Below are 20,003 nucleotides of genomic sequence, written 5' to 3'. Positions count from 1 at the left end.
TGGGCATCCACAGCTCTTGTTCAATTCAATGGGAGCTTCAGGTGCTCAGCACCATCTGACCAAGCCCATGGCTTTTTAATTATACTCTATAAATGCCAGCTGAGATCTATGATCAACCTTCATCACAAGCAATGTTTTCAACTGCTATAAAGGCATTCAGTGCCTGGCTAATAATCAATCCTACCCAACCACATCAAATTGATTATACACATTAGCAGCGAGAGGAAGGGATGTGCTTGTTCTGTTACTGGATTAAAAACAAGTGATTGTGAAGTGTACACATAAAACACAAGAGTACAGTTAACAGAAAAATCAAATGTAAAGTGGATACAATTCACTTAAGAAATTGTTTCCCTATTTAACAATTATCATCTCCCAGAAGAGAAGTTTGAAATAAACTGCGCTCTAAATTTTCTAGACAAGGGACTTTGATGTTTGATGTAATTAAAGGTTTGTCTGATAGTGTCACTTGAACTAAACCACAAGGGCCATGAGCGAAAATGTTTTGTTGTTGTAATTAAATATGAATGCTGTATTTAGGTAAGTCTGTTGTTATGGGTAGGTCAAAACAAAATACCATTTTTGTTTCCTTCTATGTTTGTTTGTTTATTTTTTAGTGAATTACTTAAGCTGCAATGGCCAAGCAGCATAACAATATATTTAAAACGTTTATAAATGAAATGGCTTTGGGGTCCCTTTGCTTTACATTTGTTTATTTGTTAAATGGCACAAAACTTTGTTAATTCAGAGTTAAGGTTGCCTTACTCAGAAAAAACTCAAAACGCAGGAAATACAGAATTAAGGTAAAAAAAAAAGGTGCAGTTTAACTCAGCCCCCCTGGAGTTGGCAATAGTCACTGGGAATTATATACATTCACTCCAGCTGCATTCTCTGTCTTAGGAGTAGCTGTACTGAATGGTGGAGAAGTAAATGGAAGAGCTGTGATTGTGATATAAGAAGATCTGGGTATGAGTCCTGTCCTCCCACGTGTTTTATCAAAGGAAGGAGGTGTATAGATACCTTGAGGTTCCAGTCTGCATCATTTCATTACAGAATTGTGTAGGTTGGGTCATTACCAAGGCACTCAGGTCTACCTGACATGGGTATTGTCAGTAGTGTGGTGGGATACGAAACCAGTCTGTGGATTTAATGATAGGGAGGGAAAAGGGTAGATGTAGGTGGTATCTTGTGGGCAAGGGTGATGGGGTTATAGAAGAGTATAAAGTAATGTTAAATTTACAAGTGCAGTATTATGTCAGGGGAGTAGGCTCACTGAGCATAGTGCAAGTGGCACCTGTCCATTACAGTGAAAAGGGAGAGAGAGAGAGAGAAAGAAAGTCAGGGCCGCCCAGAGGGGGGGCAAGAGGGGCAATTTGCCCCAGACCCCGGGCCCCACAGGGGCCCCCACGAGAGTTTTTCGGGGGCCCTGGAGCGGGGTCCTTCACTTGCTCTGGGGGGCCCGGAAAACTCTTGCGGGGCCGGGCCCAGGAGCTTCTTCCACTCCCAGTCTTCGCCGGTGGGGGGTCCTTCCGCCCCGGAGCGGAAGGACCCTCCACTGGCGAATTACCGCCGAAGCGGGACCCACCGCCGAAGTTCAGCTCAGTCTTCAGCGTTAATTCGGCGGCGGGGGGGCCCTTCCGTTCCAGGACCCGCCGCCGAAGTGCCCCGAAGACCCGCGGTGGGGGCCCCCCGCCGCCGAATTACCGCCGAAGACTGGGCTGCACTTCGGTGGCGGGTCCCGCTTCGGCGGTAATTCGGCGGCGGGGGGGGGGGGGAGCCGCCACGTGTCTTCGGGGCACTTTGGTGGCGGGTCCCAGAACGGAAGGGCCCCCCGCTGCCGAAGACCCCAGGCCCCTGGAATCCTCTGGGCGGCCCTGGAGAAAGTGAGAGAGGCATTGCTCAAAGAGGGAAGAGTTGAGGTTGGCGGGCATTTACCTTATCTCTGTATGTCCTGGTTTTCAGAAGTTTGAGTATTGCTGAACTTGAGGTTCTAGAAGGTCACGAGCTATCACTGGGCAACCTTAACTCTGTGTTAACAAGGTTTCTTCCCATTTAATTTCCTAAGTTATTTTTTTTAAACAGATAGAGAAATATTTGTTGGTAGGAGTTTGTGGCCAGATAGCTGAATCCTCACCTTAGTTTGCAGCTGATATGCTACTGTGGCTAAGTAATACTCAAATGACCTAGATTCCCATCAGTATATCTCAAATAACTTTACATCCCTATCCTCATTTTACAGATGAGAAACTGAGACAGAGAGGTGATGTGACTAGCCCAATGTCACCCAGCAAGCTGGTGGCAGAACTACAAATAGTGTTAGTCCAATTTAATCTCTTTAGTTTGTAATTTTAAAGAGCCAGAGGCTTCTGATGAGCAAAACGAGAGTAGCAAAATCTTCACATAAACTTTTAATTTGCTTTTCCCCAAAAGGCTGGTGGTGCTATCCCCTCATTTGGAGTGTTGAATATGCTTCTGTGATGATCTGAGCCCTGGTTTGATTGCTCTGGGTATGTGTACACAGCCCATGGAAGCGAGTCTCCCAGCCCAGGTCGACACACTTGGGCTAGCAGGGTTGCCACATGGCACTAAAGCTGAAAAAACAACTTTGTAGACAGCGCTTTGAAGTTGTGGATTGGGCTCTCAAGCCTAGGGAGGAGGCTGGGCTTCAGCGTGCAAGCCACAAGTTCAAAGCGCTGTCTGCACACCTGTTTTTAGAGTGTTATTGTGAGCCCCACTAGCCGGAGTCTGTTCACCTGGGCCGGGAGTCTCACTTCAGTAGGCTGTGTAGAGAGAACCTATCTGTGAGCACAAAAAGGTTGCCACAATCTCTCAACTTTAAGAAACGTCTTTTTTTTTGGTGTGGTTCTATCTGGGATCCGATTAGTCAAATGGCTACTAAATCTGGATCACTAACAGAACCTCAAACCCATAAGGCACTCCAAATTTCAAGACAATCTGAGTAATTATATGGATTTTAGAGCACTTAGAATCAAGCTTTAAACAGGAACTGCTATAATCCCTTGTTTAATATTATGAGAAAAAATATTGTTTTATTTCTTAGAATGATACAAATTATTCCAGTACAGTTGCTTATGTGTTCAGTATCAGAATTGATCATAACTGTTATGCCATCAAAGTGTACTTACACTCTTGTGAGATATTCTCGTGCATGGGACGTGTGGTGAAATATTTCTGGCACTGATCATATCAAGAAGCAGCATGTGCCATGGTCTGTAGTGAAACTAGAAATTTTGGAAATGTCTGTGCGCCTGGGAAAATGCCGCTGATGAATCTAATTTTGCTGAAGAGTTTGGCTCCTGGCTTCATTTTATTTCTTGCAGGAAGTGTAAATGTTCCTTTTTAACATTGCTGTTCAATGTCTTGATGTTAATGCAGAGTCCAAGTCTGTTCATTTTCCTGTACAATTACTAAGGCGTGAACCCAGTCTCTTGGTATCTCTGTTCTATCAATAGTGCCATCTGTCCTCATATTTTGTCCTTCTTCCTTGTCATCCTCTTTAACTTACATCCCCTCCTCCTTGGGCCCTTTTGTCTTCTTCCATTGTGAATCCCCATTCTAGCCATGGGCAACATACCTCACTGGAAGAGGACACCTTGTCTATTGTCTTTGAACAAGACTGATTGGAGTTATGTTCGAGAAACACCTTTGGTCTTTTCTAATTCTCCTTAAAAGTTGCTTCATAGTTTTTGAGAGAAGATGGCAGAAAATACTCACACAACAGCATCTTCCACAAAATAAGGTTTATTAAAATAGAGAGAAAAATCAGATAAAAATAACATCCCTCATCTCAATATTCATTATTACTAGTCAATATTCCTCATCTGGAATTTATTTTGTTCTCCTAGTCCAGTTCCCCCACCCCTCCATCATTTCCCCAAACAGTTTTCTCCAGTTATGTACTCACAGCACAAAGGAGCTGAGCAGCTACTGTAGGAGATGCTCCCTTGAGGATAAGAATACCTTTTAACAATGATTAATAGCTGTCTTTCAAGTACCTGGTTCAAGCACAGCATTTCACAGATCATTTTGTCTGCCTGTGCCCAATTTACCTAGGCTTCTGTTTAAACTTTTTTCCCCTTTCAAAATCAGTTTTTCCTTGCCATAACATATAATTTTTTGACAAAATCCACATTTGCTGTCACATTCCTCTGGGTTTTTTTTTAAATGCTTGTGGAACATTTTAGGTGCCATGTGTAGCAGGCTCTGCATCCTCCTATAAGAGTCTTGAATATGTCACAGAGACACCCCTTGCCTGAGAGCATGTCTTCTTGTCCACTGTGATGCCATTGGACCATTACAGATTTGTTACCAGAGTTTTTATTCTGACATTCAACTAAATACATCCTTTGATATGCGAGATTTTTGGCCTAGTTAATAAGTTTAATAGCATCTACGGCTTTCGTATACTGTTCAAATTAATGCTGAAACCTCTTCCAGGCATCCTCAGAATTACTCATAATATTTTAAGTGGGATTCATATTTTGCCATCAGATGGGCTCTGAAGATTTTTATTTTACCATTGTAGTCAGCATCACCTTCATCAAACATTTTCAGTCTGGTTTTATCAAACATTTCCAGTTTGCTCTTTTCTCCAATTTGGGAATACTCCATTCCTTACAGATAATATTTTAATGATGATTGAAGAAGGCTTTAGGGTAACGGAAGGAAGTGTGGCAACTTTAACCTTCACTGAAACACATGTATTTGCTACAGCACACACAAGCATAATTCAAAAAGTTTTTGTGCTGATGGAGAGCAGTTATGTGCTGATGGAGAGCAAGGGGCTATAGGGCATTTACACTGTTTTTCACTGCTAGAAGATTAGAAGGGCATTTTACTACAAGTGAAATGATGATGGTGGTCAGTCCCTACTGGAAGCTTACATACATCACAGGATAACACTGTCTGGCATGATTACCCGTGACCAAAATATCAATTATTTTGCAGGTCAGGCATGAAATGCTTTGGAACATCTGTATCAAGAGAAGCCAAGCCTGCACTATGTTTTGTTTTACTTAGGAACATCAGTCCATCACTTTACATCACCACTGAAGTTCATTATTTTTTTCTCTTAAAAATACATGTTGAAAGAAAAGCAATTTTGTTAAAATAAAAAAGCCATTTCTTGTCTTTCCTCCACACCAAACTCCAGTTCTAAAATTGTGACATGTTCATTTACACTGACATGATTTGTAATAAAAGCTTCATTATACAGGACAGCTAGAAGCAGAACTGTCTTTAAGGATGAATCATTCTCCTAACATTATGATTCACCCTAGTACCTTTACTGTCAACTAATCCCAATGTAATAAAATAGCTGAAAAATGAGTATTAGGGTTACAATATTAGGCAAGGTCATTCTAACTGTACCCATGGACTGTCAGGACCAGCCTCCTCACCACTCGTTTTTAATGCTCTCTCTCCCCATTTTTCCTTCCAGATTTAATTACTTTTTCTGACTAATGTGTGTTCACAGTATAAATAGTACAGAATGTCTTGTGTGAAAGAAACTGCTAATGAATCTGTATCCGTGGGATCTGTCCATTCTGTGACATGTGTTCCTTTGGCTTTAACACCATTGGTGCTAAATTGTATGTGATGCTGACTGTGTGTAGGCAGTGAAGGCCAGAGTGGATAGTTCTAATAATATTGGGAAACAACGTCTCCTAACAGTGCAAATGAAGAACTTCCAAATTGAGGGCGGTTCTTGTAAATTGGAAAAACGAGAATTACTTGTTCTACTGAATAGGAATACAAAATAAAAGTTAGAAACACAGGAAACTGAAGTGCTGAGATTTCTTCTGTATGATGATCACTGCATATCACTATAATAGGAAAATTATCACCAAGCAACCAAAGGATGGTGAAATTTAACACTCACGCCAATGTGTTAGAAGCTATTTAATACTAAGAACAAATATCCATCTTAAAGTCTCATTTATTCACAGATGAGAATTTTTTTCCCACCAAGAGGATATCTATATCTACACACACACCCATGCAAAGTGAAAACCAACAAACATTTGGGCATCTTTAAATACACTATCCAAAATATCTATGATGAAATCAGTAATTGTTCTGTAAATTCATATAAACAAATATTACACTAAGAGGATCTTAAATTTGAAGGTGCAGCTTTTCCTGATTTGAGTGCTTAAAGGTAAGATTCCTTGCAAAACAGTACCTCTGACTCTTCATAAATGTGCATTATGAAACAGTCTAACTAAATGATCATATACTACAGTAATTCTAAGATAATGTAATATCTTTCTACAAGTTGTGGAACCTGTGGTTCTTTGCCTGCACACCAAGCAACTTGTGCAGCAGCTCTCCTTGACCGTCACAACTTACCGAGTCAATAGGGACAGAGCCAAAATCTCCAGTAGAGCTCTTGCTTCAGTCCATTCAAACCTGGACAACAGTTTCCAGTACAAAGCCAAATTAGCCAGAGGTTTGTGTATAGTGCAGTATCCTTAGCTCAGGGATCGGCAACCTTTGGCATGCGGCTCGCCAGGGTAAGCACCCTGGTAGGCCAGGCTGATTTATTTACCTGCTGCGTCCACAGGTTTGGCTGATCGTGGCTCCCACTGGCCGCGGTTCGCCACTCCAGGCCAATGGGGGTGGCGGGAAGCAGCGGCCAGCACATCTCTCAGCCTGCACGACTTCCTGTAGCCCAGATTGGCCTGGAGCTACGAACCGTGGCCAATGGGAGCCGCGATCAGCTGAACCTGCAGAGGCGGCAGGTAAACAAACTGGCCCGCCGCACCTGGGTGCTTACCCTGGCAAGCTGCGTGCCAAAAGGTTGCAGATCCCTGCCTTAGCTGCACACTCGGCATGAAATTTACTCCTGTGCAGAGGACCAGAACCACTTAAGTTCCACTTAAGCCTTATTTTCAAGGCTAAAATTAAAACGTAAGTGGCGTATATGTTAACATTCTGGACAGAAGTGACTATCACCTTATAAGAAACTCATGAAAACCATGCACTGTGCATGCTCAGTATGCAATTTTCAGAAGTATAAAACACAGTTAAATCTGAACCAATTTTCTCCAGAATGCACAAAGATACTTCTACACAAATTGGGCTATTTCTGTATAAATATTCAACTTCCAGTCCCTAGCCATTTTGGCTGTAGAGGTGTTCAAATAATGGAAAACATCTATTTATTTCACTCTCTAATGCCTCTAGAAGAGCTGATGTGATTTTGCTCAAATTTGCCAAATAGTTCATTGCCAGGCAGAAAAGCCTCAAATTAGTCTTTCCCCTTCCTGTTAGAATACAGTACACCTGCTAATTTCACAGAACTGGTAAGTAAGAGTTATTTTTACTCTGTTCTGCATTAATATTTTGCAGATTATTAATCCATGCAGTGATAGTTGATCTGTGAATACACACCAAAAACAAACAAAAATCCCAACCCCAAAACAACAAAAAACCTCCTGTGTAATTTATATAGCTTTGTATCACAGGATTAACAGTTGCTTGTGTGAAACTTCTAAACAGGTTTCCAATCAAATCCATGTTCTAAACAAAACACTTGTAATGTTCTCGGACTGAGCTGATGATGCTGACTACAAAAAAGTAAACAACAGCAAAACTAAATTCCATCATATTCCTATTCTTTTTTCCCCAATTGCCAGCTGCAGCGCTCACAGAATTACCACAGCTGAGCCCCATTTGAATCAGACGCAGAAAATAGATTGATCAACTTGTATCTGAGTTAGCATTGTATATGCACCAGAGATTAAAAGAAATGAGACTAGTACACATACAGTCCCATACTATGCACAGTTTTGTCATTTACCTAAAAGGGAGAAGCCAACCCTGGGCTCAGGCCTGACTTTCAGATGTGCTGAGCAGCCATAATTTCCATTGCCTACACTGGACACTCAATTCCCATATTTGGGCGGTCATATCAGCACACAGACAGTTCCAGGGTACCCATCTGAGAGTCCAGAGAGGGAATTGGGCCCCCATCTCAAAAGTGAGCAATTATCTTTCCCAATCTACTCTAAAGCTAAGTTTGCACACTATGTAGAATGAAACTTCATTCCTTTCCTGGAGTTTGGCTCCATTAATATACTGTAGCTCAAGCCTTCTCCTCAGGCTTGGCTACTCCTAGGGTTCCTAACTCAAGACTGTTCTCTGGTGCTTAATTTATACAAGGGCTTGTCAGGGCTGAGCCCTGGCACCTCAAGGCTTGGCAATTCATAGCTCCGGCATTTCTAAGCTTGCTGCATCAGTTACAAATGTAAAATAAAAAATTGCTTGATCTCTAGCACTTCTTTCATTGCAAAGTAAGCACTGCTGTTCTCCCATACCCCAGGTCTTCTCTCTCTCCAGAGAACCACTCATGTCTGGCCAGGGTAACAAGCCTCTGACTTAACTGAGTCTGCAGAACCCACCTAACTTTCCTCAGACAATTCAAAACCTGCTAGCTCAGTGTGGTGTTTCAGGGAAACACAGTTATGCCAAGTTTGAAAAATGTGTCCACAGCATTTCCAAAACTAAGTATTACTGTTTGTGTGTGTGTATATACACAGTATGTAAATGGAGTTACAGGGCACTATATAAGGAGACCTCAGCAAAACTTTCATGGTGCATTGTATATAGAAAATCTGTGTGCTACGATAATTTAGGGTGTGCTTCAGGCTACAGTACTGATTATGAGACAAAAGTTGTAACTATCCTGCAGATTTAGATGCTGTTTCTACCATGACAACACAAATAAGGAGGCAACATTTTGTACTATCCTGAATTGCTGCCATCAAAGAGAGAAATCTTATTTTCTAGGTGCATAATCTGATTGTTGCCTCAAGAAGCTGCAGGGTCCAGAAATAGATTGGGCTAGTGGTATATCATCATGAGAATTACACACAGTCAGAAGATTTTTGTACTAGCAGGCAATACATTCAAGATTCATTTCATGGTATTCCTTATAATTCATTTTTGTAACATCTTTAGAATCATCTGTGGAAGCTACTAGGTAAAGATTTACTCTACAGAAAACCTAAAAGAATATCATAACTTGCTTTGACATTGCATGTAAGCTAATAACCAGAACACCTCACTTATGCTGCCAGCAACATCCATTGATCAGGAAGCTCCTCTGCATTCTACTGAGTAAATATTGTTATAATGGATCAGAGGTTCCATTAAAAAAAAACAGAAAAATATCCTGCAATGTGCAGGAGGTCAGACTAGATGATCATGATGGTCCCTTCTGGCCTTAAAGTCTATGAATCTGGGAGAAAAATATCCTGAAGTTTAGGGTTCATTCATTGGTCATTCAGAGCAATTCCATTATCACAATACAGTAAGTGGGAATTGCAACTACAATTTTCACACTGATTTCATTTAATACTCTTCAAAAATCTCTCTTAATCTATGCAATGCAGTCACATTTAGGTGCATATTTTATCACAAAAAATTATCAGTAAAGCAGGTGACACTGAAACCAGGCTTTTGGCTACTAAAATTATTTGCTATCATATGGAAAACGTATAGAAGCCAGATTCTCAGACCTATGCATAATGGGCATGCCCCAAAAATGTGTGCATACATGCAAAACACCACATATGTATAAGCAACTCAGCATTTTCACTGTAGAGAAGGTAAGTATGTAAGCATCTATTTATAAGTCTAAAAACATAGGCTTTTCAGAATGTAGTTACTACACCCATGTTTGAAAACTTGGCCCAGATAATGAGAATAAATTTTAGATTCTTATCTCTCTTGGCAAAAGAAAAAAGGTGAGAATGGTTGAACAAGGAGCACCATTAACCTTAGTCACACACTGCAACAATATTTAAATAAAAACTTAAAACAGATATTTTATGAACAAATATATAACTCCTGCCAGGCTGGTAATCTAGTAATTTCCCCTGATGGCTTTCATTTGTTTTAATAAAACATTAAGTCTCTAGTCTTTATGGTTGCAATGATGACCTTTAATGTGGGAGAGGCACAATTACTTCTCCCTCCCCACCAATTTAGCCACTGACTCTTAGGAAATAAAAGACAGAAATAAAGTCTCTCACCTCTTGCTTGTAGTCCAGGCCCACATGTCTCATGGGCACCTGGGCTGTCCTGGCGAACATACCATGGTACCAGCTGGCATCTGCGCCATTTGTGGGTCTTCCACCTGCAAGAAGGAAAAGGATAAATTAGAAACAATACATCTAAATGATATCTGTCAAAACATAAGTGAGGAAAATATGCTTGATTACTCCAGAAACAATAACAAATGATTACTTATTATTAGCCGATCACAGATTATCCACAACAAAAGTTAACAATGGCATGAAGCATGTTGAGTTCTGTTTTTTATCTTTTTTTTTTTTTGCTGTGCTCTGCTTATAGCTCCTATTAACTTAGCAGGAGTTGCAGGTGCTAAAGAGCATCAAATTGACAATTTTGATTCTGATCTTCATCAGCTGTTCTATATTAAGTGGCAGGACAAGATCAGAAATTAGGATAATCAAAGCCGAACCCAGAAACTGTCTCCATCAGCACTGGTTCAGTTTTCTTGAAACAGACATATTATTAGAATGGAAGACCAATCAACTCCTGACCGTGTTTACTAAGGAATGTCACTACGTTGCCAGCAATACAGTGTTGCCAAAATCTTTGGTAGTGAGATAGGGTTGCCAATGACGCCCAAAAACTGAATATCCTGGCAGACCACCTTAAGGCCCTAGGTAGAGATGGATCTGGGTGGTGCTCAATCTTTCAGGATTTGCAGTAAGATGATGGAACAGGGCCATTGTCTTCCTTCATGTATTTTAAAATACCAAGTATCAGAGGGGTAGCCATGTTAGTCTGGATCTGTAAAAGCAGCAGAGTGTCCTGTGGCACCTTATAGACTAACAGACATATTGGAGCATGAGCTTTCGTGGGTGAATATCCACTTCACCCACGAAAGCTCATGCTCCAATACGTCTGTTAGTCTATAAGGTGCCACAAGACTTTTTGCTGCTTTTAAAATACCAAGCACTCTACTGGTTTTCAACAAATAAATAATGAATATAACAGCTGTAATAATTCTGTTGCCAGGATTTGTGTATCTGTGTCTTGTATACTACTTTTACATTTCACCTCAAATTTTGCAGTCCTAATATGTTTAAACACTTTTTCTTTCTAATCTGATTTTGATTACTATGACTCTGAGCATTTTTATATTTTTCATAATAAACAAGTGACTGGATTTGTGTACAATTATCCATTTAAAGAAAGGGCCCCTTCACTGTGTTTATGTGTCGAGGGCATTTTAAAATTAGTCAACAAAAGCCTACAGCATATTGAAAATTGAAAATGTGGCTGTGATGGAGTGAGTTATGTCGGAGTCAAATTATGAACCCTTTTGTGTGTGGAAATGTTGGACACTGTGATTGCACAAGCCTGACCATGCCAAAGGCAACCTGTTGCACTGCATTACAGACAACTGCCCTGGGACAAGTGCTTGACACTTCACTGAAGGATTCTCATTGAGAAGCCATCAAGACAGCAATATGGAATCACCAACTTTGAATGACTTTCAACAACTGACCCATTCCCATGGAACAATAGTTTTCTTTAAAAATGGATGAGGCATGACTTGTGGGGAGAAGGCTGGAGTGTCCCAAGTTAAGAGCATGACAAAGAGGAGAGACCCTACTTAAAAGAGGGGTTCTGATCTGTGTGCGCAGGTCGGGGAGACCATTGTGCAGTAGGGTGAGAGCAGGAGGGACTCTGGCTAGCCTGAAACATCAGCAAAGGGGTGAAATCTGACCAGTGGAGGGAGCATCAGAGGATTTTTGTTTTGTTTTCAAAGATCTATAACACTTGAGTGCTTTAAGAATAAAAGTTCTTAGAAATTCCTTTGCTAAGTCTGTGTTCCTTGCTTTTCCACCAAATTATTCCAGAAGGGGTTAAACTAAAAGTTCAGAGTGCCCTCAGACTAGGTGGAGCATTGAGGGCATGTAAGTGACTTGGGACGCGGCTTAGAAGGTCTCAGACACTGATTTCCAGGTCGAGGATGGCTGGGCAGTATCACCCCACATCCCAAAGAAGGATGCCCACACAAGAGATTTGAGCCAGGGAGTGTATAGTCCCAGATCTGGAAACAGTGGATTAGACTCCCGCCAGATCCTGTTGGCTTGGAAGCACATGGAACCCAGAAATTGGGATCACTTCCAACAGATTAGTGACTCTACAGTGGGACATGGGACCAGGTTGTTAACGGTGGGGAAAATATAATTTAACCAAAATAAACAACAGCGATGAGGAATTTCTAGAAGATAAAATAAATAAATACTATATGGATTGGATTATTCATATTATTCATTGCATATTTAATTCAGTTATAAACATCTATTTTAAAAACAATTCTGAAGCTGCTACAAAATGTCCACCATAATACTGTAGAAGTTAGGTGTAGATTGCCCCAGAGTACACAGGGCCTTGAATATAGCAAAACCTATGCAGGATGGCTGTTCTCATCCTGCTGTAATCTCAACTGAATTGAGTCAAGTGAAAAAATAAAATAAAATGCATACATGATTCATATCACCCACGTGCCGTGGCCATCAGCTGTGGTACTACAGTGATCCATCAAGGTGTGGTTTCATGTGAGATCCTCTCTCCCTTTAACCCCAGCTTTCAGTGTAACCTGCCTTCCTTGTGCTGCTCCCTGAACTGAGGAAGGAGTAGGGAGCTGTCTGTGTGTGTGTGTCATACTATGTGCCCAGGCCAGAGAAGAAGGGTGCTAGAGGGAGTAGAGGGAAGGGTGTTTAACACTGGTCCCTTCCAAGAAAGTTAAGCTGCCCTGCCTACCACTGCTAGAAACCCAGTGTTCTCCAGCACACAGTGTTCTTCCTGCATACACCAGTGGCTCAGACGAAACTCCAGGAAATCACCTGGTTTTGAAGGTGTTAAATAGCTGAGCAACAGCCAAGTTTAAGGGATAAAATGATTAAGCTGACACTGCAAAGGAAAGTTTTAAAATTATATTTGGAGTGCTGCGTTTTGGTAGCTTCAAGCACTATAATCATATCCTCATATACCATTCAATTAGATATGTTGTAATCTCCTAATGGTTTGGAAGTGATAATTCTTTGACACAGGATCAAGGCAATACATTAATAACCTCTATTTGTTTTCCATTCTGTCGTTGCCAAAGGAAAGGACATTTATCAGGATCATTACGACAGAGTGGTAGCATTTAGGAGAAACAACAGGTGTTCTTTGCTACCAGGGAAGAAACAGGATATTACTTTCTGAATCAACCATGTCTTTCCATTAAAAATTATATTTATATAGTACTGTCAATTAAATTAAACTAGTTTCCCATTACTGGAAAGGTCTAAACATCGGGGCCACACCTGGACTGCTTTGTGCTGCTTCGGTACTACAAAGCAGCTCCTAATGTGGCTTCACCTTCTACTTCAGAATGCACTCACCTAGGGGAATCCTTAGATGGCACAGAGCCACTATAGCGGTTCCCATGCAGTCATACTTATAGCCCAAATGTGTGGGACGCAGAGTCAGGTTACCCTTATATCCTGGTAATCCTCACCTGCTGGAATGGTCTTTTGGGTCCTCTGGTGAAGATTACAGCAGCCATGAGGATGCTCTAATCCAGGGATGGGCAACCTTTGGCACGAGGCTCGCCAGGGTAAGCACCCTGGTGGCGCGGGCCGGTTTGTTTACCTGCTGCATCCACAGGTTTGGCCGATTGTGGCTCCCACTAGCCGTGGTTCGCTGCTCCCACTGGCCGGTTCGCCGCTCCCGGCCAATGGGGGTGGCAGGAAGCGGCGCGGGCCGAGGGATGCGCTGGCCGCCGCTTCCCGCTGCCCCCATTGACCTGGAACGGTGAATTGCGGCCAGTAGGAACTGCGATCGGCCAAACCTGTGGACGCGGCAGGTAAACAAACCAGCCCAGCCCGCCAGGGTGCTTATCTGGGCAAGCCACATGCCAGAGGTTGCTGATCCCTGCTCTAATCTATGAGAAGATGGATTGTTGGATAATTGATGGATAGTTTTGGGGTTGGATTGGATTGAATGCAAGGATAGCTTAAAGCCACTTGTGTGCATACCTTCCTGAGCTGTGGCAAAATGTCCTTTCTCCTCAGAGGTTGTCATCCTCCAATATAGGAGATGACTGCATTTCAGTAATACTACATGTATTTAATTTACGAAACACTTTTAGAACATTTAGAAAGAAAGCTTTTACATTTGACTGCTCCCAAAGACTTGCTAAGAGATAATTACTCAAACATCTGAAAGTTAACCACCAAAGAGTTGATGTTGTGATGTGTATGACATTTATATCTGCAGAGGTCAAATATGCGTAATTAGAAGCAAAACACTGGAACTCTGTCTGGAAACCAGATGTAAATCCAACAGAATGTTAACACAATTGGCCAAATACGGGCCTCATGTAAATGGGTGTTACTCCATCTGAATCAATGGAATTCCACCTGCTTTTACCAGGCCTGATTTGGCTCTGTACCCTATTTTCCCTTGCACTTTACAGGAGGTGAGAGCTGAAGAGACATGAATAATTTATCATAATTTATTTGGGTTACCTGTAAGTATAGCACACAGGAGGAGCCTCACATTCCTTTTCCTCATATAACGTGTCTGGGCAGTCACGGCCACCATTTGCAGGGAGCTGGAGGATGACTCGATGGCGAGACTGTTGCTTTACTGTGACGTCCCCTACCAAGAGTACAACAGTGTGTTTATTGCCCCCCCACACACAGATGATTTCTAGAATTAGGATTATACTGGGACTGTAGCATATTACATAATTGATTCCGTTGCTGTACAAGACTAAGTTATTTTGCCCATAACAGAAAATTAATGATATTAACCTAATATTACACTTGATCTCAGCCAAAGGGCGAAAAAGAAGCATTGTACAGAAAGCATTTCTGTCAATAACAATATCAATACATACACTGTATGATTGAATGATATGCTAGATGGGTCTGATATGCTACTATGCTGTACGGCTTCATAGATTTTATCCTTAAAATTAAGACACATAAGCAGAAATGTACATAATGCAATGAATAATAAAGCTCCATTCCCTAAAGAGCCCAATAACAAAATCTCATTCTTTTACTCTTATCTCCACACCCAGGAGGTGTGTGGCAGATTTAATTTATGCATTAGTCTTTATCCAAGATTTATTTTAACTACATCTGTGTTTCCCATATGAGACTCAGATTACCCTACAATCGACTACCTTCCTCAAGAGCATGCACCATGTTTAAATGTGAAGTTTTATTTCCCTGCTATGACTTAATTTACTGGTCACACATTTTTCATTATTATAGACATTTAGTATTGATGATAAATAGTAAATTATTTCAGTAAAAATTAGATTGCGGTCATATTCGAAAAGTCTGAGCTCTGGGCAAAAAAAAAAAAAAAGAGTGGAACCATAACTCTGTAGTCATTCCACAGCCCACGGTAAGGATTTGCTTTTAAAGCTACCACAATCTAGAAGTTTTAAGTTAAAAATAGACATTTTTGTAAAAAATAGCCTTAAAAATCTAGTATGGATAATCGTGGCAATCTGGTCCTAAACTGCAAATAAGAGCAACATTTAAGGCATTAGTGTTGCTCCAAGCCATGCTGAGTGGGCTGGGAATAGCTTCCAAAAGGTCACTGCAGTATCTGGGCAGACAGGGCTCCTAGGCAACACTCCAACATGAGTGGCTGAGAGGTGAACAATGCAAGAACAGATACAACTTTAGATAATGCTTTCCCAGCCAGAAGGCCGAGAAGCGATCAGACTACGCCACCTGGGTATTCTTCAAAACAGGAGGAATTCTCAGGTAGTCAGTAAAGTAGCCAGAGCAAGAGCCAGGATCTGTCCCAAGGCACAAAGCAGAAGAGACTCCCAGAGATGCTGCTGACAGAAGCAGCAGGAACTGATGATTATTGTAAACTGAACATTGTTGCAAAGATATTGAGATAACATTTGGCTACTGAGTAGAAATGATATTCATTCAATTAATCCATTTACTATCTGATTTGCCCCTCCGTATTATTTTGTTTATAGTCAGCGTGTTTCAATTTGCAGTACATGTTCTTGAGGATACACTCAAGTTATTAAGAACCTTTTTTAAAAATAAAACAAAAGACAGTTTTGCACCCTTGCCAGACCCCGCAGAAGCATCTCAATGAGAAAATTATAATATTGCTCTGAAATTATAGTATAATAGAAGTGATTCTAGGGCTTCATAGTAATATTATGGTGGTTATGAAATTCCAAGTTTTAAGTAGCATACCCAACACTGTGTACTATCAAATTCAGTGGTCCCAGCTATCATATTTTTAAGGTTATACATTTAATCTCCCTAATTCTTTATTAGTTGTTGTATGCTCCAATAACTAATTGGTATTACTGTAAAAGTGACTTTGCGTCCTTTGTAAAGCATGGAGAATTGACTTTGACATTTAAAGGGTGTTTATTTGATGCAACAGTCTCATTTTTTTTATAATCAGTGACAATGAGTAATCACCATGTTCCACGAGGGAATTAACACACATGAACATGGAATTACATTATTAACTATGCCTATGATAGTGCATATTAGAAGAATCTCTCCTGTTAAGCTTAAAAGAGAAAAAGTGATAAGGCAGAAATATCGGGGCAACAGTAAGTTTTTCAATGCTTCTGCTGTAATGATAATTTCAAAGCAATAAAAATTCAAATACATCTATACTGTGTAACTTCTTTTAAAAGCTGTGACAGGTGCATTAAAAAGACTTTGTAGGGGGGAGTTTAACTCAGAACCTTAATATTAATTGGCATGTTGGTTATTTTTGTGGTTTATTTTCTTATGATTCTGAAGGTAGTATAAAAGGGAATGGACAAAAATGGAAGAGAACCACTTCTGTTAGACTTTAAGACTCACATGATAGAGACTTTTAACCTTTGTTGGGCCTAATACAATCATACACATTTGTTAAAACAAGCACAGAACCAAATTTTGCCCTAGGATACTTGCTCAGGTTTTCCAGTGAAGTCAAACGGGCAAATCTGACTGCATTTAAAATGTTTTTCTAGTTGTACAACTGCATTGCAATCTTCAATGGTATTAGAGTATTCATGTCTATGTGACTAATGAGCTATTTGTAAAATGTCAAATCCAACAAAGAGTTTGCAATACAAAAGTAGGCAGAGTGGGGAAAAAAGCTATTACAAAATATACATAATTAAGTAATAAAGAAAATTTAGAGTGTCTGCACACAGTCCACTGGAAACAGGCAGCTGTAAGGACAGTGTTATAATGGGTTCTAGAAGGTTTTATGCAATTACTGTATGTTGTTTTAATATTCAATAAAAATAATCATTCACCATAGCAACTGCTATGTCACAGTGGCCTCTCTCTGAAATACAAGTGCACCATGTAAGAGAAAAAACTTTGCCAATACCAATCTGTCAGAAGAAGCCTACATAGTAATTAACTAAGTGTATGGTTTATTTTTAAATAATCTGTCCTCTAATACACAGTGAATTATATTACCTTCTTGACATGGGGAAGAACACAATGTCCAGTCACTGTATGGAGTCACAATACAGTCTTTCCTACAAGGAAGCAAACAAGACCTCACTGTTTCTGGTCGAAGGCTTTCAGGACATCTAGAAAAAAAAGGAACATTATAAAATGAATGATCATTCTATGACCATGTTAACTCCTGAGGGATGCTGAGCACCTGCAGCTGATCAGCTCTGCCCATGATTGAGCTATGATTGGATTTTTTGTAACCATTTAAATGCTATCCTCTATATTTTCAAATGTTGCACAAGGTGCTAAGTGTATGAATACATTTAATGGGATTCATATTATAACTCCTCCCCATCTCCCGCACTGCTTTTCAGTTTAAGGATAAGGATTCCAGTTGCCCTTTGCAGGAAAGCATGCCCGGCAGTTGAGATGCAAGTAATCTTGATCCACACGAGACAGAACAATCATTGAGTGACAGATAAACTAGGGCAAGAAGTCTTTGTTATCTGTACTTCTGAAGAGCATAAGAAAAATGATATAAAGAGACTTCTTAGGATGGTTATTTAAATCCAGCAGTTTAGATGTTGCTTATTTTTAGGCCTTGTCTACACTAGAAAGGGTCTTCAAGATAGTTATACCAGCACTCCCTCCTAGTGGAGACACAGCTTATACCCGCAAAAGAGCTCTTTAAACCGGGATAGCTTATTTTGTTCGGTGAACTGGTAAAAGCTATACTGATTTAAAGAACTCTTTAAAGAACCAGTTCCCCAGACAAAATACGCTCTGATGCCAAAAGCATTTTTTATTTTTATTTTTTTGCTGGTAGAACTGCATTCACAGTAGAGTGATTTTTTGCTATGTTTGCAAAACATTTTTGTATAGACCAGACCACATTTAGCACAGTTCTTGACAATATATATCAATAATTAATCTACATTCATGCACATTATGGTTCTCTGGGATTTTAGACATCTGGGCGATTCAAATTGGCTATGTGCATTCATAAACCAATACAAATTTGACATGAATTAAGGAACACAGCCACTCGATTCAGAAAAGGCCATTTATATCATCCAGTTTTCTCCCCTACGAATGCAGGATTGTTTCCTGTATTTATTTTGTCATGGAAAGGATCTTGTGCATTATGTGCTAGTGTTTATTTATGCAAAGACATTACATATTATGACCCTGATTTCCACTACAACCAAACTATGCTTGGATGAACTGGAGTGGCAGCTGCAGGAAGCTGGCTGCACCTTCCTGATTCTCAGATACCCGGCCCCGATGGATGTAAGAGAGTAGCAGGGAACCTGTTTTGTCTTCCATTATTACTATATGGGCTGCAACAGGACATGCCACCACCTCCTGCCCACAGAATACTTTTGACACGCCCTCTCCCTCCTCTTACACCAGAGGTGGTGGGGGTGATTGAAGCATCTCCGCTAGCTTTCAAATGGCAGAGATTTCTTCTCTAAAAGGGGAACTCTCGACAACTATTCTGACCCTTTCAAGTTCATTTTGTGTCACTTACATGGCACAAAGTAGCCTCAGCAGACTGGAGAATCAGAGAGTGAGTGTGTGTGCGCGCGCGCGCGCGCAATCAAATACAGTTGCCAGTTATAAAGAGTATTTGACAACAGTTACCACACAGTGACTACGTTTTCAGATTTCAGAGTGGTAGCTGTGTTAGTCTGTATCAGCAAAAAGAATGAGGAGTACTTGTGGCACCTTAGAGATTAACAAATTTAGAGACTAGTCGCAATACTCCAGCAAAAAAACTTCAAAACCAGACTCCAATGAGAAACTGAATTAGAATTAATTTGCAAACTGGACACCATTAAATTAGGCTTGAATAAAGACTGGGAGTGGATGGGTCATTACACAAAATAAAACTATTTCCCCATGCTAAATTCCCCCCTACTGTTACTCACTTCTTGTCAACTGTTGGAAATGGGCCATCCTGATTATCACTACAAAAGTTTTTTTCTCCTGCTGATAATAGCCCACCTTAATTGATTAGTCTTGTTATTGTTGGTAGGGCAACACTCATTTTTTCATATTCTCTGTGTATATATACCTTCCTAATGTATTTTTCACTGCATGCATCCGATGAAGTGGGTTTTAGCCCACGAAAGCTTATGCCCAAATACATTTCTTACATTTTCAGAGTTTTTCCTATTGTTAAAATAGGAGATATCTTTGGTAACTGTTTGATAATGTTTGGCAAATACTGACTTCCTAATGACTTTTTTTTTTTTTACATAAAGATGTGTATACAGACACCACAACATTTACATTGACAAAATCAAGATTATATGCAATTTGACTAATTGAGGGCTTCATCTTTCATGAAGACTGCAGGTTCCAGCCCTTACTCAGAGGCCTTTTGATGAGGCAATTGGTTCAATTAAAAAGCCACTTCTATGTTTATTAATGTTTCTATTTGGTATATGTAGCTTAAAGCAGGCTATTGAT

At 40.4% G+C, this 20,003-nt stretch overlaps 1 protein-coding gene across 13 annotated transcripts in view; it reads right to left on the bottom strand.

Moving 5' to 3' along the window:
* Nucleotides 1–20,003, bottom strand: part of THSD7A (thrombospondin type 1 domain containing 7A) — a 549,183-nt gene that overhangs the window by 94,187 nt on the left and 434,993 nt on the right. For all 13 annotated transcript variants that reach the window (XM_045005791.1, XM_045005789.1, XM_045005783.1 and 10 more), the window contains 3 exons: nucleotides 17,547–17,662; nucleotides 14,589–14,721; nucleotides 10,062–10,165 (listed from right to left, as the gene is read on the bottom strand). In XM_045005791.1, coding sequence (XP_044861726.1) covers nucleotides 10,062–10,165; nucleotides 14,589–14,721; nucleotides 17,547–17,662 — 353 coding nt within the window. The remainder of the gene's footprint in view (nucleotides 1–10,061; nucleotides 10,166–14,588; nucleotides 14,722–17,546; nucleotides 17,663–20,003) is intronic.

The sequence above is a fragment of the Mauremys mutica genome, chromosome 2 (genome assembly GCF_020497125.1).
Source record: "Mauremys mutica isolate MM-2020 ecotype Southern chromosome 2, ASM2049712v1, whole genome shotgun sequence".
NCBI lineage: Eukaryota > Metazoa > Chordata > Testudines > Geoemydidae > Mauremys > Mauremys mutica.
This window is presented reverse-complemented; position numbering and strand designations above follow the sequence as displayed.